This window comes from Wyeomyia smithii, chromosome 3 (genome assembly GCF_029784165.1).
Source record: "Wyeomyia smithii strain HCP4-BCI-WySm-NY-G18 chromosome 3, ASM2978416v1, whole genome shotgun sequence".
Lineage (NCBI taxonomy): Eukaryota > Metazoa > Arthropoda > Insecta > Diptera > Culicidae > Wyeomyia > Wyeomyia smithii.
Window position 1 is genome coordinate 36,949,625 of NC_073696.1, and position 25,230 is coordinate 36,974,854.

A 25,230-nucleotide genomic window follows, 5' to 3' on the forward strand; every position below is an offset into this window, starting at 1 on the left:
CATACAAATGACAAGCGTCAAATCAAACAGCTATGAAGGTGCTGGTAATTGCATCGCTGCGAAGCCAGAATGTGCGTATGTGGTGGTCCAGCCTGTGCGTTCGGCTTCCATTCGCATCGCTAGCACACACACTAGCATGCGTCAGTTCCAATTTTACTCAAAAGTCTGCGCTGCCAAAACTGTCGCTCAATCTCAGGCAGAGTTACCAGTCTTCTTGATATGATGTTTTTGCTAGAAGAGAAGTTGGCCAAAGAACAAAATATTTAGGTTCACATTGAAGCCACATCCTAACCGTTTTCGAATTTAATATTATAAGAAGATTCACAACTCACCATGGGTGCGTATTCTGCAGAAAGTGCAATTTAATACTGTTTTTGTCGCACCCCAGAGCGATGAGAACGGTAGCAGTAAGTCAGTTGATCGCCGAGCAATTTATTTCTTTTTTCTTGCGTGCGTGGATGAGCAAATTACAAGAGTTTCATTGGGCTTTTGCTCTGTCAAATTAGAAGCGTTTTTTCGTCTAAAACTATTACTCGGCGCTCTCTCAACAGTAGATTGCACATTGAATGTAAGCTCACAGTTGTTAAGAGGTGAGAAGAGTGTTTTCTGTTTAAGATAAAGATGAGCAGAACGAAGCCTGATACCTAAACGTAGCCTGGTACCGAAGCAAACATGAAATAGCGTTTTCACAGGTGACGCATCAACTGTTACCGAGTCTTGTTCTTTTGAAACTTCGAAGTCGGGGCTCGAAGTCGGCCATTTTCGGCTTCAATACCGTTTGGCTCAAACTCCGGGAAATTTGTTCTTGTATCAAAATGAATCAAAAATTCATGCATCGAAGCCAAGGCAGAAGGAAAAGTAAATTTTTGTTACACACTATTTCGAACTTTAGTGTGCATTTTTTCACTCTTATCGACCAGTGTTATATTTTATTGAATAGAGGAGTGGCGAAATAAGAAGGAAGCCACGAATAAATAATTAAATTGATAAAACTTGCAAATGCAACACTGACATAATCTATAAATCCAATATATCTTGTAAACGCAACAGTGATTAAATCAAACCAAAAATAATTATAAGGAATTAAAAAATATAAAAATTTCGATACTCAGTGCCAATTTCACATTAGAAGAAACAATAGCACTGTTTGTTTAATTAGCTACGTATAGAAGCTTTCATGTGGGAACAACAAAAAGATCTCCTTTAAACTACCACCTGGCTTTGCACTATACTTATCTTTAGAAGCAGCGGTTTAACATTCAGTTCCACTATAACACGTGATTTCGCAGTCCTTTTTACACCACTAAACTTTGTTTTATATAACTGAAGAAGGATTGAATGCACATTTCGAAAAGCAGTGTTGCTGATCTTTTTAAACAAATTCAACATTCAAATTGTCCATTCGGAATTAATTTGAAAATTATTATTATAACATATTAAGGATTTGATCTAGAAAATAATTATATGTTTACAATGTAATATTGCTGTAGTTTACTTTTACTTTAAAGTTAAAAAGAACAAAATTCTAAAGAATACTTTAATGTTTTTAAACTGATGCTTTGTTGATTTTTTTTTATATTATAAGTTCATTGTAAGTTACTGTTGACGACAAAAACAAGTTAAAAAGAACTTCGATTAGTACCCTATATATAACAATTTATTGGGGCCGATTAAAATTTTATTTTAATTTTATGTCACCCTTCCGATTTTTTTTTAAATTGAAAGGGGAAGAAAAAAGTTCAAACCGTTTTGTTAATATTATTGGTTTTCTTACAGCGTATATGCTCGATTTAGCAACAAACAAGTCCAGTGACAGTGAGGGTGTCGTCAAGAGGCAAGCAAAATTATTAATAATACTGATAAAGTGTTACTTTTTAACATTCATTTGAATGCAAGTTTTAAACATCGTAGCTTGCATACAAATTTTCATTGAAGATATTCCTTTTTTTCTTTTCGGTGTTACATGTTTATTTTTGCCCCCCGCCCTGGCTGACTTTAAATACCTTGAACATAAATAGAATCCGAAATTTGTATCAGGCTAATTGAAAAGGGAATTTTATCAAAACATAAAATTATACTCTAAAAATATATGAAAATAAATTCCTTCTTAAATTATAAGCTCCAGAAAAAAATTATTTTCACAAAATGTTCATTTGATACGGAATAATCAGAAGAATTGTCTAGCTTAAGTTGAAAAATAGGAGCTAAATAATTTGGTTCGACTTAATGAAACCACTTTGCACCAAAGTAAAAAGAGAACAGGATCTCTTGCATAATTCATGTATTGAAACGAATTGTTCAACCAATCTTCCTTTTAGGCTGAAGTTCTGGCTGTTCTTTCATTCATCGTCAATTTGGTCCGGAACACAAAATCGTTGTTGAGCATTGTAATTCAATTGATCAATTGATATATTAATATATTTTCGTGGACTACTAAATTAGACTTATCATGGTACAAATATTGATTTTGGAGTATGGAAATTCTGAATTGGAAAAATATGATCAAAGTGTTTAACAGCGTTCGGAGTACTCAAAGAATATATGTGTATAGAGAAAACGGAAAACGGAATGAAGTGATTCAAAGACTGCTTATGTCACTTTCTCTGTGGGATTTGTTTCTTGTAAAATAGTAACTGTCTTTAATCACAAATATGTTAATAGAATAAACAACCCAGGTGTTTTTCTACGATACGTTGAAACCGAACGTCAATTGTTGCTTCATTTGTTACGTATAATGTTACATCTTAACTCTATTCCATGTTTTGTTCGTTTTGAAGTGCGCCTTCAATTAAGCTTAAAACGTATACCGTTAAGGTAGACATATTCATCAACGAATTATTTCCCTTGTATTCGTACCTGCTTGCTGGGGTCATCCATTATGTATGGCGACATAATCCTTTCTCTAGAGCCGGTACCGTTAGGCGGTGAGCAGCAATAATTTATTCATAAATGCGAGAAAGTTTTGTGTGGTCTAAAAAAAGAACCACCATTGTTTCTGCATTTCGTGTAGGCTTCTGCAGCCCGGGCTCGGGAATATTACTATGTACTGCTTTTTTTGTCCCTGCTTGTCTTATCCATCCTGGATTGCAACAATGATGTAGAGTGAATGAAATATGTGCGGGCACCAGTGTAGCCGTAATACGCCTGGAGGCGAAAATATTTATGGCACGGCACTTTCCACTGGCAGTGAATCTGGACGAAGGATGACACATTTTCTGTTCCTATACAACAACAGCTGCACCAGCTGTCAGTTCGCGGTTAGCTGTTCAATGTGGATTGGTATGACTCAAGAATATAGATGGGAAAGTATGAAGCAGAAAATCGCCGCTTTTCAGTTTCATGTGCAAGCTGAACTCTTCATTATGTCAACGATGAGTGAAGCGGATGCTCTACGTAATGTGTAAATAATTTGCATAAGCTCTTTTGCATCGTAAATTTAGCTACTATATAAACCATAAACCATAGTGCTGGTATAACACTGCCATTAATCGATATTTAAAATCATTTTTGTAATCTAAGAGGCGAAGAAGGAGGACGTCAAAGAAGAGGCAACCTGCTGCGGCAGATTATTGGAAGAGCTGATTGGGGAAAAACTTTGTTACAGTAGATTATGAAACAATCAATCTTGATGTCGATTTTTTTATTCGAGAGAGGGCGAATCAATCAAATTATTTGTACGCTAGGACTGCCGGGGTTCGTATCGATGGGTGGTAACCCGAGTTTTTTGTCAATATTTTGTAACGGATGTTTATTTGAAGCCCCAACTTGCACTAGTAGATTTCGAGGATACAAGACGTATTGTCGTGTAGGTTCTTAGAGTTTCAATTTGCTATTTTTTGTGTTGTAGGACATGTTCGGTCGCTGTACCGACGAATACAGCATGTGAAATAACATAAAACGCTATCAAACTGTGAATGATTGGTATATAATTCAACTGGGACGATACACTATATCGCCATCGAATCATTGCATCCGCAGTTCCATTATTTGCATCACTTTGCATGCCACCGGAAACGGGCCAATGACTCGTTTTTTTTCAGAATCTTGTGTAGCGTGAAAATGACGTAGGAAATAGGCTGCTTGAACACATTCAGCGGAGTGCTGCAGAAATTGAAGCCAATGCCAAATATTCGATAGGAAAGTACAGCATAAGAACGATCGACGCGAATTGACAGCACTTCATCCGGTAGTTTTGCTTTGCACTCGATTTTCGCTTCGACTTCCTTAACCATATCACCGTTTACATGCTTTTGGATCACTTCACATTGGTTCACTAAACAGATATATTGATTTTCTAAGCAATTGTTAGTAATTTCCTAGATACTTCAAAACAACGCAATTAGGTAAAACATAAGCACACTCCACCTTCATTACAGCCGCAATGGGAAAACGCATTATCTTTACAGTTCTAAAAATAGAAGCAATCTACGGTATTAGTTGGCATATTTTACCGTGCAGCAGGATAAACACTGCACTGCCGATGTGTTGTGCATCCGTACCAATCCCCCAGCAGAACAGGACAGAGCTGAAGCTGCAGGACCACTTTGTACAGCGGAAAGTATGGATATTGTTATTTACCTGCATCTTTTTATCCAACATGAAATCACTGCCACTGCACTGAAAATGATGACTGCCAGTGTACACCAGATTGCACCCTGGAAAAAGGAAGCAGAAGAACAAATGAGAGGCACGATTTGCTTAGTAAATTGTGCATGCATAGTAATATTTGGCAAGATAGAATGGTGTTTAGGTTTTCGGAACAAAAAAAATTAAGCGTTGATCGCTGAATTGAATCGAAATAAAACTCTTGTATGACACTTTATGACGATGTTAAACAGACTACCATGCGCTTCCATTAAAATAATTTTTAAGGGAGCGCATGTGTATTGAATCAAATATGTACTAATCAAATTTATGTTCAAAGCTTATATTGGGATACTCTAGGTATTAGGACACCTGATAAATAAATTTAGCTTTGTAAATCGAAATGATGCAGTATTGCACCAGTGTTTCCGTTAGCTAGTTTGTAGTTCATTTTTCAGGGTAAAGCCTTCGCGTGTCACCACACCACACGAAACGATGCATGCAGTTTTGCGCCAACTTGCCAACCAGCGGGAACAGTTTATTGTTTATTAACATAGCTTGGTTTATTTTCTCTTTCCTCGCCTATACTGCCGGTACCCGGATAACTGTCCCATAATGAAAAACAACATGTTGAGAGAACGGCGATTTAATATTACCCGTGAATTTTCTGATTTCCAGCTATTTTAAGCAATTTCACCCAAAACCAATGACCAGAACAGTTTCATGGCACCATAAGTTTAACGTTGAGAACAAAAAACCATGGATGGAATTGGTTTTACGTTACATAATTCGAGAAAAAAAAACAATATGGGACAAAATATGCGGGTACATTTCAAAAGTACTCGCATATTTTGTCCCATCACATATAAATTCAGCGGGGGCCTAGTGTGGTTGGTAACGTCTCCGCCAACCACGCTCGACGCCTGGGTTCGAATCCCACCGCCGACATAGGTGTCGATGGTTGTGAGGTGGCGTGATCCACTCACAACCAACCCAACTGGTCTAGATTCAATCCTAGCCGACACCGGGAGATTTTCTGAGGCGAAAAATCTCTGGGATCACGCCTTCCATCGCATGAGGAAGTAAAGCCGTTGGCGCCGGTCCGTTAATAAACGGGTCGTGAGTTAGGGTCCTGGGTGTGGAGTCGCCTCCCTGGGCGTCGGTGATTGGCCACAACAGTGGCGGAACTAGACCGACGGAAAATAAGCGAGAATAAAAAAAAATAAAAAAACATATAAATTCAACCAGCAACCAGCAGTATCACTAACAACGTAGATTGTACTACAGAAAAACAACATTAGTATAGTTAATTGAATGATATACTTCTATATGCCTAAAGTTATCCGATATACACTAATCTGGAGCAAAATTATCTGTTCGCGTTTGTACCACAATGCAGTGGGACTGTAATGCGGGTACTTTCAATATGGGACCAACACAACTTGGTATTTTTTCCATGTTTTTCAATACAAAAGTATCAATTTCAGATTTTTTCGGAAAATATGATAACCGTTAAGTCGATTCCCGATGATAACTTAAAAGTGACAAAAATCATTATGGGACAGTTATGCGGGTACCGGCAGTATATGGTTATGCTGAAAGCGGCCACAGAATCGCACTAATGCACATCAGAGCACAAGTGTTGGCATACAAGCTTACACCAGTTCATCGTCGGAAGTTGGTTGGATGCTGCCATGGCCATGATGACGCCGGTAATCACAGCGATGCTGACAATTGCGGTTTTCTGGCCAGTTTGTGATAAAATGCAGCGTCGAGCCTGTACGCTAATCATTACGTCTGTCGCTGCATTGTGCTGTTGAATGTTGCACCGCAACCATAGCTTTTACCGGAGTTTAAGGCCTAGATTCGGGAGCACTGAATTTAGAGCAATATATATCGTATGACAGTGTATTTAAATTGTAGCTAGCAACCTGTTTCAAATCAGGACTCTTACGTTTGTTCGTGTTAGACATTTAACCTTACGTTCATACATATGCAAATATTACTTTTTTTTAAATATTTTGGGAAAAAATGCCTAAATCAACATTGTTTCTAAGGTGTATCCGAATGGCCAAATATGACCTAGTATTGATATTTTCGAAACCAAGCTGATGCCCAGATACTAGAATTCGCAGTCAGACGCCGTTTTGAAATTCGGTTTTTGAAAACAGCTTAACTAACTTAACTTAACTTTTGGTTTCTTGAAAACAGCCTTAAATGGCCAAAAACCATTCAATAATATTCAAGAAACCGTACCATAGCTACCATAGCAAAAGACCGGGTATTAACCCTAGATGTTACTTTGAAGCTCAATATGGCGACAGCTTGTGGCTAGAAAACAGTCAAAAATGGCTAAGTACAGTCCAATATGGGTATTTCAAGAACTAGGATGAGTTCAGAGGTCGAAAACCTAACCTAGACTCTATTTTAAAATTCAAAACGTCAAAATTAACAGTAAAATATAAGAAATAATTCTAAATTTTACAACCTCATATCTCGAGCCGAGTCCGTTCAACCAGGGCTGATATTTTTCAACACTTTTGCCTCATGAACGTTAGTTCTACCATGTGTGACGTCAACCCCCGCGCAGAATACCTAATGTTCCGTCACAAAACATTTGTCAGACGGTATATTTTTAGTTTATCCCGAAAGAAAGTAAGCCTTCTGCTGAGTTTTGACGAAAACAGTTTTTATATAATCTAGAAAACAGCCTTCTGCTATTCCTTAGTCAAGTGAAACGTTTGGAAGGACCGCGAACGGTTTTGTCAACATGCCGTGCAGGAAATTCCTTGACACAGAATCGCCAACAGTTTTTACCAGCAGATTATGCAACCGGTGACATTGCACATTGCGCAGCCTTCTGCTGTGCCACAGTCAGGTAACCTAAAACGGATGAACATTTTATACCATTGTAAACAAAACAGAAGTCGCCGGTTCAACGATGGTAATGCTCTTGCATACGTTCTATCGCATAAGTGATAGTAGATTAAAAGTTAGAAGTTATCGTTAGGTAACTGGTAAAAAGAGAGTGGAGAAAGCCGCTCACTCTGAGTTACCTGTAGAGTATATTTAAGCAGTGATGCGCAAGAAAAGTAAAACAAAACAATATCGTTGAGAGAATTCGTTATCGATATTGTTTTGGTACATTTTGCATGTTGTAGGATAAGTACAACGATACATCGTGCCCCAGTGCGAAGTCGAGAAAATTTCAGTTCGAAAAGATCCTCGCCCTGATCGGTAATCGAATCCTCGGCCTGATCGAGAATCAAACCCGACATCACGACCGTGTGGGCGAGCTAGCCGACCAACATCGCCAACCACAGAACCACGGGAACCACGAGCGCAAAATAAAGTATAGGCATCAATATCCTCATTTTCGTGTGAGGCGATTCCGCATCGGTGAAAGCGACGTGTACAAGACTTGTGTTTTTTTTTTTTCATTAAAGCTTAACGGTATCAATGACAATGAAATATTTCACAATCATGCAATGTTTATTCTCTTTTCCTTCGTTTTTGTATTATTCGTAAACGAGAGAGAAAGTTTAGTAATCTGTCATAGTAAAAACGTGTTCGTTTTATAGATGAAAAAAAAAACGTGTGCGTTTGATTTTTACCGTTTCAAATTACTCTTAGTATTGTTGTGAGGACTGTTATTTTCTAAATTTTATTAGTGTACTGTATACTGTAAACCGGCTCTGAAAAATCCGCTCTTTGAGCTTTTTTGTTGCTACTCACAAACCACAGTTATTCTCGTAAACAAAGTGTTGTTGCTGGCATCAACTACGAAGTTGTGCAGCAGTTTATGCTATGTTTGATTTTTTCATTTCGCTTTCGTTTACCGAAGGAACGCTGAAGATCATTTAGTTGGATTCTCAACAAATTTTAATGCGTGACCGTGAACGGTGCGTGTGAAATATTTCATGAGTGTATGAATGCTCGCTACAGAAATGAAAAACTAGTGTATCTGCAAGGGTGCTCCGTTGATTGAAAGTGAAATATGGAAAAGATTTGTTGTAATTTTCAATGAATATTTTTTTTCTCTGTTTGAACTCATCACTGCGACCAGAAACATTTGATCTGTTTGCCCAGGTGTTTTCTGTATTCCGCACTTCATATTATTGGCCAGTATCACTATTGAAATGAATGATACGCTTTTTTTCAATTTTTATCCGTGCTTGTGTGTTAGATTTCACCCTTCCTTTTCAAGCTTACTCCTCTACAATACCGAGCCTTTTTTCTATCCTACCAATATCGCCAAATTATAATTCCCTGGAGTGAGACTTCACCTAACGTTCTCTCTGGCCAGGTTAATTCTAAGAGGGACTTATTATGTCAAGAGGAAGGAGTCTTATCGAAATCTCGTTCCTCCTATCAACACCGCGTCACAATTACAATTTCCTGAAGAGGCATTTAGTGCTTTACCTCTGGTCAGTTTTATTATAAGTAGAACTTGTTTTTTTTGTCTCTTCTGAGACTTATCGAACCTCGTTCCTCCAGCCAAGATCGTGCCATAATCACAATTCTCTGAAGAGAACTATTATACGTTACTCAGACCAGTTTTATTATAAGAGGGACTTATTTTTGTTAGGATGAGAGTCAGCAGGGATACTACAGAACTCAGTTTGAAGGAAGGGTATGTAGTGGGGAGCGTGAGAATAAACCCATGTTAAAGTCCTCTGACAACCAAATAATCTGATTCTACCAAGATCCGAACCTACAACCACCCGCTTATCAAAGTGGACTCTGTAACCTTGCGGCTGCGAAGCTCCCTTCAATGAATGTTTACTATTTCCGAAGAATTTCACTAGTGAAAATGTAAAAATTTGGGGCCCCTAACCTTTTTGAAAAGCGCGTCAAAATCTCTCACCCACTCCAACGCGAAGGTCAACCGTGTACCTCCTTTCACTTTTGAATCGGTGCAGACGCTAGGTTGATCACACACCATTCTCGGGAACGAGTCTGAGGGGAAATTTGGATCCAGAGCTTGATAGTAATATTCTAGACAAAAACTTTCTTCTACAAAATTGTGCAAATTAGGGTGACCCAAATTTCGATAAAAACTATGAAATCGATTAAATCCAGCATCTAACTTTCTTATTTTCGCAGATAGAGTTAAACGGTGTCTATAATGTTGCAGTTTCCATTTGCGCAACTTTGTAGAAGAAAGAGCATAGTAATTGTTGCTTTTAGAGAATCGACATAGTCTCCTATCGTTGCCTCGTTGCATTGTAAATTGTAACGCGCTTAATATCCTGGTGAACGCGCTTTTGATATCCTGGTGAAAACGCTTGCCGTGTTGTTCGGGATATTTCTATGTTATCTTTGAACTAATCAAGATGAGAATCCAGAATATGGGTTGCGTATGATCAGCATACATACATTTATACATTTTTGAAGTTCGGAACATACTTTACAGCTTTTTAAGTTGAATGGTAGTTTTTAAGTTAGTCCATAAGTCTTTTTTATACAAGTTTTTCAAAATAATATGAAACATAATAAATAGAAGAAAAGAATATGTTCTTTTTTCAAATGAAACAATGTCGTTTTCGTACTTAAAATTTATAACGGCAAAAATAGTTCCATTGTCACCTTATTATGATTTAAGAATTATAAAATACCCTGGATTCTCTTTTTACGCGATTGAAGCGTGCGCGCAAAAAAAGAATCGCGTATAAAAATCGCGTAATTTTGAACAAATCGCGTAAAAAAAGATCGCGTCGTTACAAAATACCCGAAATACCCCATACTACCCGACTGAAACGTGAAGCAGATAGGATCGGACTGAAGATTGATACGTCAAAAACTAAGTATATGCTTGCAGGTGGGTCCGAGCACGATAGGGCACGCCTAAGCAATACGGTAACAATCGACGGGGATGAGTTCGAGGTCGTCGACGAGTTTGTGTACCTCGGCTCTCTGGTAACTGAGAATAACGATACCAGCCGGGAGATAAAGAGACGTATTTTCAGTGGAAGTCGTGCCTATTATGGGCTCCATAAAAAACTACGGTCGCTTACTCTGAGTCTTCGCACCAACTGTATCCTGTATAAAACGCTAATAAGACCGGTCGTTCTCTACGGGCATGAGACGTGGACAATGCTCGAGGAGGACTTGCGAGCACTCGGAGTTTTTGAACGTCGGGTGCTAAGAACCATCTTTGGCGGTGTGCAGGAGAACGGAGTGTGGAGGCGTAGGATGAACTACGAGCTTGCGCGCCTCTACGGTGAAACCAGTGTTCAGAAAGTGGCTAAAGCTGGAAGGGTACGCTGGGCAGGGCATGTAGCTAGAATGCCGGATAGCTACCCTGCAAAATTGGTGTTCGCTTCAAATCCGGCGGGAACGAGAAGGCGAGGGGCGCAACGAGCGAAATGGGTGGACCAGATGGAGCACGATCTGCAAAGTACCGGGTGCCCGCGGAACTGGAGGCAGGCAGCCATGGACCGAGTGAATTGGCGGAACCACGTTATGCAGGCCATGTCTTAGGACGTACGGCCATCTAAGTAAGTAAGCAAGTAAGTCGTTACAAAATCTTTCGCTATGTGGTAAGTGTGTGTATGTATGTGTGTGTGTATGTTTGTGTGTGTGTAACATCTTGGCTCATAAACAATATTTCCCATGTCACAATATATCACACGCTTAGCTTTGGGGCTAGATTAGTTGAGAGAATTCGTTATCGATATTAGTTTTGGCACATTTTGCACGTGTAGGATAAGTACAACGATACACCGTGCCCCAGTGCTGAGTCGAGAAAATTTCCAACTCGAAAAAATCCTCGACTCGATCGGGAATCGAACCCGATATCACAACCGTGTGGGAGAGCTAGCTGACCGACATCGCTAGCCACAGAACCACGTGGACCCTGTCACATATCGCGTAATTTCGAGAAAATCGCGTAAAAAAAATTCTGTAAAATAAAATCACGTAAAAAAATGTCCGTAAAAAACAGAATTTCGTGTAACTCTTAATCGGTTGTTTTGAAAGATCGAAAATTCTTTTTTTACAAAGCAACATTGAAGAACAATTTTCAATTCTATCTACACACATACAATTTTCATGTTATCACAAATGAGGGTGACTAAAATTTTTCAGATATACATATACATATACATACATGAAAATAACCGTCTCATTATATGTAACAATTTTGTAGAAGAAAGTTTTTCCTTAGAATTTTGCCATCGAGCTCTAGTTCCAAATTTTCTTTGTGATCTCGTTTCCTAGCTAGAAAACTGTGCAATGGTTGTTTGGCGTCTCCATCGATTTGACAGTGAAAGGAGGTGCACGGGTAATGTTCGCTACAGAGGGGATTGGAGCTTTTGATGTTTTTTTTTTTCAAATGGCTAGGGGGTTAAATAGCTATAATCATTCACTTTTTCCCAGTTTGAGCTTTAAGTCCGCATTTTTTTCTCTTTTGTTGACAATTCTGATATTCATCAGGGCACTGGTGCTAATGTTACAGGTGCTAATGTTACAGTTGTTTTTTTCGCCATTTATTTTTATTGGCCTAAATTATGCTAAAACTATCCAAGAATCAAAGTCTACATCGCCCAAGTACAGATCTAGGCTCAAAGTTCGTTTGAATCAATTTTTACCGAACAACTTTTATACTACAAAATTACATTTTCCGTTTAATTTGGCGATGCTCGTTTTTATTTTTATTTCGAGGCTTTGTAAACTAGCAGAAATTACCTACGATCGTTATCGTGTTTCAAATTTGAAGTATAGAGGTCTCTGCATCAAATTTCGACCGTTATAGCGTCTCTACAGAACGTGTTTACTCACAATTTCCCTTTGTTTAGTCGATCAGCTGTTCTCGTTGTGTACATTATTTGTTTGAGTTTTTCTATACTTTTTAACTGTGAGTTATATTCAAAAGTACTTAAATATGAGTGACAAGTTTGAGTTTTGCGTGGGATCGGGCGCCAACTGTGTCAAAGTCGCTAAGCATCTCATGTTCGACATCGCGAAAGAGGCTAGGCGCAGCCATACATCAGATGACAAAAAGGATAGCTCAGATGACGGCGCAGGGATAGCTGACTGAAGGTAAAAAAATTATTAGGGGCTTTGTTATTGCGATTCTTAAGATTTATAGCATTTTGAAACTTTAAACGCGTTTTTCTCAAAACCATGTCTTCAAAATCGGCGAGCAGTAGAACTGAAAAAGTTTACATCCGATTGACTTTTTAATTTTAACTGTAGCTTCTTCATTAGAGTATCTAGTGAAGTACACACGATTTAAGCGATTGATTAACAACAACTCAAGTTATAAACAATCGAAGTCGATTTTTTTTGTGGAAACAGAACTTTTTTTTTTAAACGTTACCATTTTGCGAAAAAAAATTCTAAAAATATAATCATGTGTACTTCACTAACGACACTTATGTACTACACTTTACACTTTTTATTCACTTTCACTATTTAATTCTATCACTTTTCACTTTTTACTTTCCACTTGCATTTACGTATTTCAACACTTACATGCAAGTGGAAAGTGAAAAGTGAAAAGTGATAATTTTAAATAGTGAAAGTGAATAAAAAGTGTAAAGTGTAGTGAAAATTTTTCTATCAAGACGCTCGAACAGAAGTGAATAAATTTGACACTTATGTAGATAATGAAAATTTTTTTGTTTTGGTTATAGGTAGAGTTGGGCACGACTTCTACTGCTCGCCGCGGAACAACTTTTAAAAAAAGCGGTTCACGGTAATCGCTGCACAGCCCCCATTTTGTAACAAAAATAGCAATAAAAATATTTTTTCTATTCTGCAAGAGTTGCTCAATCCAATGATATATTATTTATATACCTTACATCTCAAATGTCCTGTAAAAAAAATCATGAAAAAAGCCTTGCTTTTTTGAGCATTTGGTAGATATAACCCCTTAAGAAATCCAAGAATAGAAATTGGCAAATCTTTGCTGCTGTAGAACGTTACTATCTAAGGTCTGTAGAACGCAGAAATTTATTTTTTTTTAGATCATAGTTATAGGTACAATATCCAATAATAATTCAACTTTTCAAAAAGAATTGACATACAAAAAACTGCATAACTGTATTTTGAGTAAGAACACTATATTAATTTCAATTCATCAACGGTGGAATAAAATTATACTGAAATTCTATATTTATGGGTAGATTTCTAATAGTCATGACAATGATTGATGTTGATTGATGATGTGATAAGTGTTTCAAGTTGACGAGATTGAAAAGTATGACTTACAATCCAGAAATGTGGTGACGAGGTGTTGTTAATATTCTGGTGCAATTCTACTTTCATTTCCTCTCACAAGCGCAAAGTCACGGTGACCTGAAATTGATTAGAGAAGAAGAAGCGGTTATTAGCAATAAAAAATAATATACATTTGATGGTTGCTTGATACTGATGTTATGCATTCGAATTTTTAATACATTATTATAATTCCTTGCTATGCCATATTCACGCTTACGGATGTATTCGAAGTTTTATAAAAATGAGTAACAAGTTTGAGTACGCAATACAAATGTGAATACTAATGGGAAATTTGTTTTATAAAAATAATATCTGAATTTTTCCGGAGTAATATTTTTGGCTGTGTGTTTAATATCGTGTAGAAAAGTAAAAATTAACACTATTTTGTTCTTGTAGCTTATTTTTCCCAGTCTTCTGAAATGTGATTCAAAATGGTGTGCGTTATCATATGAGACTTAGCTGTAAAAAAACAAACACTATGCTGGGCTTCGGTCACGTTTAGGTTTTTTTAGAGCTACACAATGGAGCATCAGCATAGCTCTCTCAAGATTTCATTAACGCTTGTTTTGGAAAATGCTGAAAGAATTCTCAGACTATTGAACGCAACCATTTCGGTGCACGTTTAGTCATGAACTTGAAATGGAAGTCGTAGACAGCTCGGCGTAATTTTAAGCAAGAATAAAATAAACACCGCTAGTGTTATTTTTTTTGTACGCGGATGCCAACGGTTTTGCGTTTCCTGTATCGTCCGTTTTTATTGCAGCTTGTACCTAAAAAGAAATGCAGCTTCTGCTATTAGATTTTTTCTGGACTGCCAAAATGGAACCCTGTCAAGAGCGGTTTATGATGCTTGCCAGGAAATTATTGTCCTTGACGATAAGTGAATGCCAAATACCGTAATATTCTATATCGTGAAAGAAAAAAAAACTCGGTAATTTTAGCGACAGTGTAAGAGAATTTATTTTCAATTATGATTTCCGGGAAAAAATAGATTGATGCTTGCTGAAAATTATTCGACGCCCTAACCAGTTTGAACTGTTCTATAGTGATCGGGAAAACATTACGAAAGATTTAGAAGTCTTTGTTTTAACACACATTTCGTACGTAACTAACATAGATAAAACTTGACTTGCATATCAACCTTGTTCTTGGCTGTAGTCATTTTAAAGTTATGGTAATTATTAAATAGAGATAAGTGATCTTATTTCCGTGTTCATCTCAAATTTAATTGAAACTGTGCTGCTATAATAGATATCGCACGAGGTTGTGTTTAAATAAATTTGAATTTAATGATTTAAGACGCAAAATTATTCACAATGGAGTCGTAAAGTTTTAAACGGTTTTCTGATTTTTATATATCAGCTGGAAGAGTGCAATTTACTGAGCAAATCGTGATATAAAAAAAATGTTTATCATTTTCCTTTGATTTTTGAATGAAGGATAAAAATCTGCTCGAAATGCCTTAAATGACAGTTCTTTCATATACCGTACATGGGCGAAACGTCACCTAAGACCTTTCGAGCAGTTTTTTTATTCGTCATTTAAAAATCGAAGGAAAACGATAAACGTTTTTTAAAAATCACGTTTTGCTCAGAAAACGCGGCTTATTCAAATGATATATAAAAACTGGTATAGCTTTAGGACCCAATTTAAACAGGTGCTATTTTTCATCTCCATTTAAAAAGCTTTTTTTTAAATACACCTTTTTTGACTAAAGCGCCGTTTCGGCTTTTTTTCTCGATTCAACCTTCTAATTTCCAAGCGTTGTCGAGAGTAGGTTTTTCAAAGGCATCAATAGCAAAACCTTTGTCTGCTTGAAGCAACAAGAATTATACCCCTCTCCTACTTTTTCCGTTTGGATTCAAACTTAATTAACTGCAAAGTTACAAGTATAAATAATAATGGTGTGCTGAAATATATGTTTCAAATGCTTCATAACAATACCAGCATTAAGGAAGCAATAAAGTTTAAGTTGCAGATGCATGAATCATACTAAAACAAAAAAATTGGTATTGTTTGAGTTCTACTAAGTACAAAGCGAAAGCAAATGTATAGTGTAGGTTTCTTTCCAGATATTTTGGAGCAAAAATAATCACCAGAGTGATACATAAATTTCAATACATGCTAGTCTTTTCTGCAATAAGCGTTCCCATTTGCCTAACAATGCCCTCGCCAAAATCCATTCCACGTCAACAGCAGGAGGGCCTGAAGTATACCTACCTACCTATCTAGTGAAGAAAGGAAATTGGTTGCAGACAGCGGTAGAATTCTACGCGCTTTCACCCTTCGTGTATCCAATGAAATTTGTACATGTCTATTTCTGTCTACTAATAAGAGTCGAACACACACAAAAACGAAGCATGGAAACATCCAATGAACATGAGTGTCTTCGGCGATATATTCCTCTGCGATGTGGAGTAGGAAAACTTTGCTTTCGGCAAAACGATTTGAAAAAAAAGTTCTGAACAAATCTTTTAATTTTGTTTTCATAAGAAACCTATGAGTACTTTGGAACAGTGTACGTTTGGACATTTTTTTTTTTTTTGGATTCACCTACCAACTACTGCAGTCCTGAATGACTGACACTGTATACAACGTTCGGTAGCAGGCCTTTTAAAACACTTGCATGATCATTTTTCACCTAATGCAAAACATTTGCTCAAGGGTTTGTTCCGTGATTGCAGTTCGTATTGTTCTCACTCCATAACAGCAGTTTAAAAGCGAAACAACATTTGGAAAGCGGAGGCAAAAGCATCAGTCATCGATAGTAGGTTAGATGCCTACTTATCAAAGGTACCTACTGCATAAACTATTTTGTTAGATATCGATCCAGGAACAGGGAAGTTTGATGGCTATGGCCTTTCTTGGTAGTGTTCATTGTTTCTCTTTTCTTACCATACAACCGATTGGTGGTGATGAATCGAGCAGGGCATAAATCACCCCCTAGCGGTCCGAAAACATTGAATTAACCTTGAACTTTGACAGTCATGTCTACCTTATGTAAATCAATATATTTCGATTATTATACATACAACTAGTTGGCTCGTAGTGGCTAGCCACTTTCAAATGCATTTTGGACTATTTAAAGTTGGCATTTAATCTAACATGATGAATTATTTTTTTTTAAATATCGAGTTGAAGTTCAAGATATAACTATGATACTATCGACAATTCGATGCAGATGGCCAGCCCTGGTTTAAAACTTAATTAATTATCTAAATTGCAAAATATCCTTTGTTCAGTAGATCATGAAAACGCGTGGATTGCTTGCTCACTCGAAACGAATCTGCACAGCTGTTTTCTCCAATATCAAAGGACTTCTTCTCCATTTTTTGATTATTTTCGAAAAACTGTTTTCTAACGATTTATTATTTTTTTAATTTCATAACTTGAATAATAGTTGATTTTTTTAATTGTTTGATGTTACATATGTTATATTCAAAATAAACTTACAAAATAACTAAAAACGAATGTGGTTGAAAAAAAAAACAATTTACAAAAACCATTGCTCATGAGAAAATACTGGATTGCTCAAAAAAAAATTCACACATGCAAAAGTTTGTCTCTGCAACTTGTTATTAACAATAGCAAAGCTTGGAATAACGAAGTACTGTCATTGATGGGTAGTTCAAATTCCTCTCTAATACCCCGATATAACTTCACACATGATAAATGACGCGCATAAAACATCTGTCATCTGCGTTCCAGCACAGAAACCTTTTCTAGTGTTGCGTAAAAACATACCAATCCTCATCCCATCACCACCACCTTTGTCTCTTTCTTTGTTTTTCTTCTTCTATATAAACAAACAAATGTTATTTGATAAAAAATTAAAAAAATTAAGCTAACTGTAGCGCATTTGCAGGATAGTAGATAAACCTACGTTTAATTTTTAAAATTTTGAAAATTTCATGTCGATATTCAAAAATATCTTAAATCAAAATAGTACATAATGTTTGAAAATGATGACCAATAGCTTAACCTGATCCCGGTGGAGAGAAATCAGTTTTTACCTCAAAAAATGTACTTCAAACTCTTATTACTCATCAACTATTTACACAATTAACACAAACTCTATTGCATATTGAAGATCAAGCTGTTATCTAACCTTACTGAATAATTTCATCGTGAAAATTTTCTAGTATAATTATTGAACTTGAATCAAAGTTTGAATGTCACCCGTCGGGAATGGGTTTATCTTATACTCTAATTTTTTTTTGTAACAGCTAAAATTTTTACGTATCAGCAAAAAAAATTCCCATTTCTCCGTACATCTTGAACGTCGTATGTGCAGTATGCCTTGTGTAGGTTAAATGTCTTTCTTGTTTTTAAAAAATATGAAAAAGAAATCATATTGCTCTATCTTTATTTAAAACTTCTTGTGAACATTTTTGTAAATTTTGTTAGAACTTTGAGAAAGAAAGTTGGATAGATTTCAAGTGCGGCTTGTCACGCGCCATAAGCTTAACTTGAAACTCGATATGTTGTTTTGCATTAAATAGCTTTGCCAAGTTACACCCGGTTTTCTTCAATTTTTATAAATACACTTACACTACACACACTTAAAAAATCCAAACTGCTTATTTTCTCGAGCAAAAGGTTTATAATCCCCATCATATTCTTGACTTTTTCATAGTCCATCCTCAATGAATTACAACAGGTACTGCCTTATTCCATAACTTGACAACCTAATTTTGATGGCAATGCCAAGACATGACACTGCAGAACTTATTGGACATGTAACTATAAAGTAACGTTCATAATCAACTGACAGTGGAATGGGCAACTTTCTTAATTTACATGCTTGATATCTTTTATACTATACTTATGTCTTTCTTACATCTTAAAACTGCCTTCCGCCCTTTATTACGTTTTCGGCGGTTTTTGTCGATGCACCTTAGTTAGCCTATACACCAGAGAGACGCCGAGACACTCACCGTTAAGGCAACTGTCAACATCGAAACGGGCGATCTGTATTATTTTGCATTGCCGTTATCCATTTTGATGTTGACAGTTGCCTTAACGGTGAGTGTCTTGTCATTTCTCTAATATATAGGTTCCCTAATGCACCTGCATCAGAACCTATAGCCATGTGCTAATTTGACACGTGTGCCGAATATTAGTTAAGACGCAGTTAGCTTTGATTTCCTTGCGACTTTCTGCATACCAGGCGAGAGGAGGTGAGTGAGACAAGCAAAGGTAACTTGTAGTCAGAACAGGAGTGTTTGCGTTGCAACACTAAAAAAAAAAAACAAACTTCAGTGAACCTCAGGTTCAGAGTTTGCTTGGGAAAAAGGCAATTTGAGTACCTGTCGTTTGTCGTGCGCGTGACTGAAAGACAAGCAAACTATATATATTCCGATTTGGTAGTGCGGGGGCGAATGTGAACGAGTGATTAATTCGTCGTTTATATATGTACAGGTTTGCAGTATTATAAATCATCCTTATAGCAGTTCAAAATGACAATAACGAATGAAAATATTATCTGTTAACTCTGTCGCTAAGTAATATCCTAAATCTAAAAACCACCACCTTTTGGCCAACAAAAGAAAAATATTCACACGAGTGACACTGGGTAGCTTTTTGCTGACATCTTCCCGCCGTAAGCAATCTGCCTCGCTCGAATGTTACCTGCCTTGTTTTTTTGCCAATTCGATTTGCGAAAAAGGTAACCATTCCACAACTCATTCAACTTTATCGAAATGCGAGCTGCGTTGCAGGTGTTTGGGAGGGACAAATATCCTTTACACAAAAGTTTTGTTAACTTAATTATAAACCCAAGATGCTGCGCTTCTTTGCAGGGTATTTGTAGGACGGTGAGGGATTATTAAAAGAGGGTCTATCATACCATGGTCTACGTTCTAAGTTGCTTTCGACAGCAGAAAAGTTCGGGGGATAGTGTTTACATTAAATTGTTTGGTTTATTTTTCTAAAAGTATAACAAATTTCTTAGAATTTTCATTTTTCAATTTCATAACACGCTAATTGAAAATTTATGTAGGTACTGTACTGCCGGTACCCGCATAACTGTCCCATAATGAAAAACAACATGTTGAGAAAACGGCGATTTAATGTTATCCGCGAATTTTCGGATTTCCAGCAATTACATCCAGAACCAATGACCATAACAGTTTCATGGCACCACAAGTTTATCGTTGAGAACAAAAAACCATGGATGGAATTGGTTTTACGTTATATAACTTGAAAAAAAGACAAAATGGGACAAAATATGCGGGTACATTTCAAAAGTACCCGCAACCCGCATATTTCGTCCCAAAACATATAAATTCAACCAGTAACCGGCGGTATCATTGGCAACGTAGATTGAATTACAGAAAACAACATTAGTCTTTAATTAAATGACATACTTCTATTTGCCTAAAATAATTCGATATACACTAATCTGGAGCAAAATTATATATTTGAAGTTTGTACCACTATGCAGTGGGACTGTATTGCGGGTACTTTCAATATGGGACAAAAACAACTTGGTATTTTTTCCATGTTTTTCCATACAAAAGTATCAATTTTAATTTTTTTTACAGGAAATATGATAACAATTATGTCGATTCCAGATGATAACTCAAAAGTGACCAAAATCAGTATGGGACAGTTATGCGGGTACCGGCAGTGTAGCAAATGGTAAGGTTAAACATGTATCGCATTTACTTTGCAGTAACACGTTTGCCGAAAAAAAAACGTTGGAATCATTAAGTGAGTTTTTATTGATTCTGATAGAAAAACTGATTTTTTCCATGAAAATCACAGTCATTTTGCAGCGTCCGAAAAGCGGAAAAAAATAACATACTGGGTGGCCCTGGCGTACTGACACAAAAAGGAAAATAATTGCTTGGCCGGTCTCGCCCGAGTGAGAGCCGTCTTTCTGCTTCCATCAGTAGAATCTGTGTACATTGCCATCGCCTCCAGAAAGTATGACAAACAAGCTTTTTTATGGTTGTTATTGTTTTTCCCATGCCCATGTCTATATGTGACATACTGTCCAGCTGTTTGTGATAGAATTGAGTGGAAGCGAGGGCCACGTTACAAAAAAAAAATCTGCTACATTAAAAAGTTCTTTTGTATGATAAACGGGTTCCAGTCGATAAAACAAACTTCGTGCTATATCAAAGTTTGGACTATGAAATCTGTGAAGTGTCGATAAATCTAGCTGCTTGGTATTTTACAGTTTAAATCATTTGAGGAAAGATTGCTCTGATAAAATATTTTATTTAGTTCGATTTTGTTTAGCTCATTGTTCTGATATTGTTCATTACAATTACATTTATGTTTTTTTAACTAAAATTAGTATTAGATAATTTGTCAAAAAATACGCTCGCAGCTTTTTTTTTAATTTACCTTTTTCAAATTTCTCCTGTGACTAGGCCATAGCGGCCATAATAAGAGACTGCTCGCTTTTTTGCATCACCTCTGAAAGTTTTTTGGTGAATTCAAATTCCCCATGCTTGCTGACAAACATGAATCAAAGCTAGATGTTATCGAAGAATCATGGTTTGTTTTTACTATAGAATCATAATTGTTTTCAAAATTTAACCTAATCTGCGGTCTAGTTCTATTCAAATATTTTACTAGTCTTACAGAATATAAAGTTCCTAGTATACGAACTGTAGGCATCAATAACAGTATTGCGAAATTTCGACCCATTTCTTCTAAAAGGTCAACTTGACTTCCGCACTGATTATATAAGCAATTCATTGGAGAGAAGCGAAAACGTTGTCAGAATATCGATATGATTTCCGGTTGCGTTTATCATTCTAGTATCTCAAACACACAATCGACTACCCAAAGAAAACTGGAAAGACACTTTTCCGATTAGACTGTTTGGCACATTGTTCACCCTGCGCTGGTGAAAATGACATCAGTGAGTTAGAAATTTTCAATGTGTCATACATAGCGTAGCTCTTGTCGTTTGCTGTCGTCGAATGTTGTGGAAGTCTGTGCAGTTTATTGGTGCACGGCATTGCAAGTGCAATGAACGGAATCGTGCATCGCCCAACTGAATTTTGTTTGCAATACCTAGAGAAATGAACGTAATTAAAGTTCTGCAATTCGATGTTCCGTTATGCAACAGCGATTTGTTTGTGAAAGGTTATATTCCAGTTCGACGAAGCCAAGGACGGGGTGAGTTTTGTACCTTAAACAAAACCTGTCAAATTCAGGAGATGTTTTTTTCTGCTTCTCTTAAGGAGGAAGCGCTTTTTCAACGTAGGGATACGTCTTATAGGAAAATACGAGTGTAAGATGAAGATCCAAAAATGCAACCATGGAAGAAGTGGCCCGATTTGCTTATATCTCATTCATCTTTTATCACATTTACAAGTTTTCAGTGTAAGTGTAAAGCTAAAATCATCATCCTTCCATCTCTAGAGTAGCGAAGAAATCGAAGCCTTCTTGAAACGATGCTTTTCAGCGTCGTTAGAAAAATGTAAGCAGTTAAACATTTTTTTCTCCAGTCTGTGACGAGAGGCTCTTAGTAAGCAAAACAATCTCAGATACTACCTGAATTTACGAGTACTTTTAGTCGAAACACAGGTATTATAAATATTGGTGTTTTGGCTGGAAATAGTAAAGATGAGAAACGAAGAGATAAAAAATATTCCGTTAATGAATTTAGTGGAATGCGATGTAATAAAACTACGCAGTTTCGCGTGTTGCTTATTTTTCAAGCTGTGGAAAATAATGTTTATCGGCACTCTCTAACGACTCCAACACAACATGTTGTTGTTTTTTTTTTTCCTACAGGAAAAAAACACAACATGGTAGCGTTATAGATAGTAACACCAATGTCAAGCTGTTAGGAGCTGAAATGGCCACTTTATCAACGCCAGAGTATATCAAGCGATATTTACCGTACCGGCAGCTCATTAGTTGTTTGCTTCTATCAAAACTATTGTCTCCAAATCAAGGCAGTTTCAGCGCTACACGATGAGCAAACTAAATATTCTTACTATCTCTCGTGTCAATCCGTTTTACGTAATGGGCCTTTTTCTGTTAACGTGAAAGGGTCGATATAGACATGGCATCGATTTGTACGTCAATCGTAGTCGTTCACAACAACAGGATCATAAAAGCAACAGTTTATGACAAGCTTGTCGCCGTGTTTTCGTGCTGAGGGTGAGCACACACCGTAACTCTTGGGGTACGCACAGATTGAACCGTCATTCAGTTGCAAAAGAAAAAAAAACAGACAGAAAGTTCGAAGTTTTGAGGAGTAGAAAAAAACGAAAACAAGATGATTGCGTTCCGTTTTCTAACTGTGATTGTTTGTTTTTGTTTTTAATTTGTTTTCGTTGTTGGTTTTATGTGATGCATATGTTGAAAGCCATTTCTATAGCAACGAGAAACCATTCGTCTCCTTTATTCGAAATCATAGGATAAGTCTGACACAAGTAACGTACGGAAGCAGCAATAATTTTAACCAACAAAAAGTTATTTCGATTTTTTTGTTACGTTTCTGTAACATTGAAAAACCAGATTCACAATTTACTTAGTAATAGTTTATCAGCTTATACGGCATCATTGAATTGTTAATAAAATTTACATCCTGAATCTTAAAACATAATTGGTTCCTACTACTAGCGCCTTTATTGCCCTCCAAAGTAATAGAAATATTGTTATACCCATTCGAATTACAAAACCTAATACGATATACCAGAACAGTTCACCAAGCAACAGTCATGTTATATTTAATCTGAGCGGAAATCAACACTACCAACAACTCACCATTTTGTTACTCAGCCATAATAATTGCCACCATTAACCTGTTCCAACATGAACCTGTATGAGTATCCGGTTTTAAGCGCCTCGGCGCCTGGTTCCATTGTTCCGTTGCATAGTAGTGGAATCAACGGCTTTTCACATGTTTACTGCTGTCAGAAGCAAAGAAAGAGAATAGTGACGGCTTGCTCCCTAGCTAGTAATTTGAGCTGATCGTTTAAATGCAAATTCAACCTGCCGCGTCATCTCGATAAAAGTTTTGTGAGCTCAAATTGAGGTTGTTATTTACATAATTTTCTACTTATTATCCCCTAGCGGAAGTGTTCCGGATGTTCATATTCACACATAATTTCCAGCAGGGAAATATTTGAGATATTAGCAAGTGAATATTTTGCTCCATGCTTGAATAGTGAATAACATGAATATTCACGCATTTTTCTGTGGAGTATAAGCCAGCGCAGAAACAAAACAAAATTAACGCTGCTGCGGTTGCTAAGCAGGTTACATGTTATGAAGGATAACATCAGCAACCATGAGAGGCATGCTGAGTACAACCAGCAGTAGCTTCGTATTGAAAATTATTATGCGCAAATTTATGATCGTTCTATAAATATCCTATGCCACTGAATAAACATTGCCCGAAGTACTCTCTCGCATAAGCTATGCGGTATGCAATCTTAAATGCATCAGTAGAACGATATTGTTCTCAGCTTAGCGCAATTTGAATATATAGAAAAAATATCCACTAGTCCAATGGATATTTCCATTGAACTAGTGGTTTGACAACCTTCATTATATGTCAAATCTATCCGCCATTACCGCTCGTGGAAAGCTCGACAGTGAAACATGTCTGACCATGGTTTAAATTTTCTCTCGGCATGTTGGTATGTTCGATAATTTCCTCTTGCTGGTAAGAAAAGTGTCTCACAAAAAAGCACGGATACAAAATGAAAAAGCGTATCATTCACATCAATAGTGACACTGCCAACAATATATGCGGAGTACAGAAATCACCTGGGCAATATCACAATAGATCAAATGTCTCTGGTCGCAGTGATGAGTCCACTCAGAGGAAAAACCAAAAAAAAAAAGAAGAAAGAAGTTTGTCATAAGGATGAACACGTATCAGGTGTAAAATTAATTGAAGACACCATAATCTCCTGATTTTCTAAGGCTATGAATAAAAGGCGATTGAAGTGGCCTAATTTTGTTCTTCTGATTCTCATTTGAATAGAGGACTTCTGATAGCACGAAACGTCCTGTGCAGTAATTTCGAGAATTGATGAAATGCTTAATTTGTATAGACGCTCGTCGCTATCTCATATTTCGTTTCAACGGACAAACCAATTACTTAATTGGTCCAATGAACCAATAAAGTTAATTTGTTCATCTTCAAGGCTAATTGTTAGCTTTCCAATCCTTTCCTCATTTCATTAGTATCAAAATTAGTATGAATGAACTTTTTAAATGCTTGACAATGTATTTGTAAGTAGGGGAGGGAAGAACCCCTACTAGAAAAGTAATTGTGAGAACCAAAAACAGAAAAGAGAAAGTAATGTTTCCGAGCCCCGTTCATATCCAATGAAAAACGTTTGAAAAAATCCTACACACATACAACATCAAATCTAACTTGAAATAATAATTAGAAATTTTCGCCAAAAACCGTGTCTAAACGATAATAGAGAC

At 36.8% G+C, this 25,230-nt stretch overlaps 1 protein-coding gene across 3 annotated transcripts in view; it reads right to left on the reverse strand.

Annotated features, from left to right (window-relative positions):
• LOC129730492 (uncharacterized) overlaps positions 1-25,230 on the reverse strand; it is a 79,382-nt gene that overhangs the window by 45,608 nt on the left and 8,544 nt on the right. The window contains exons 2-3 of one of the 3 annotated variants that reach the window (XM_055689859.1): positions 13,801-13,887; positions 4,579-4,655 (exon numbers count right to left, since the gene is read on the reverse strand). In XM_055689859.1, the coding sequence (XP_055545834.1) occupies positions 4,579-4,655; positions 13,801-13,857 (134 nt within the window). In that variant the 5' untranslated portion in view covers positions 13,858-13,887. Of the gene's footprint in view, positions 1-4,578; positions 4,656-13,800; positions 13,888-25,230 lie in introns of those variants that run through there. The other 2 variants (XM_055689857.1, XM_055689855.1) reach the window with 2 other exon arrangements.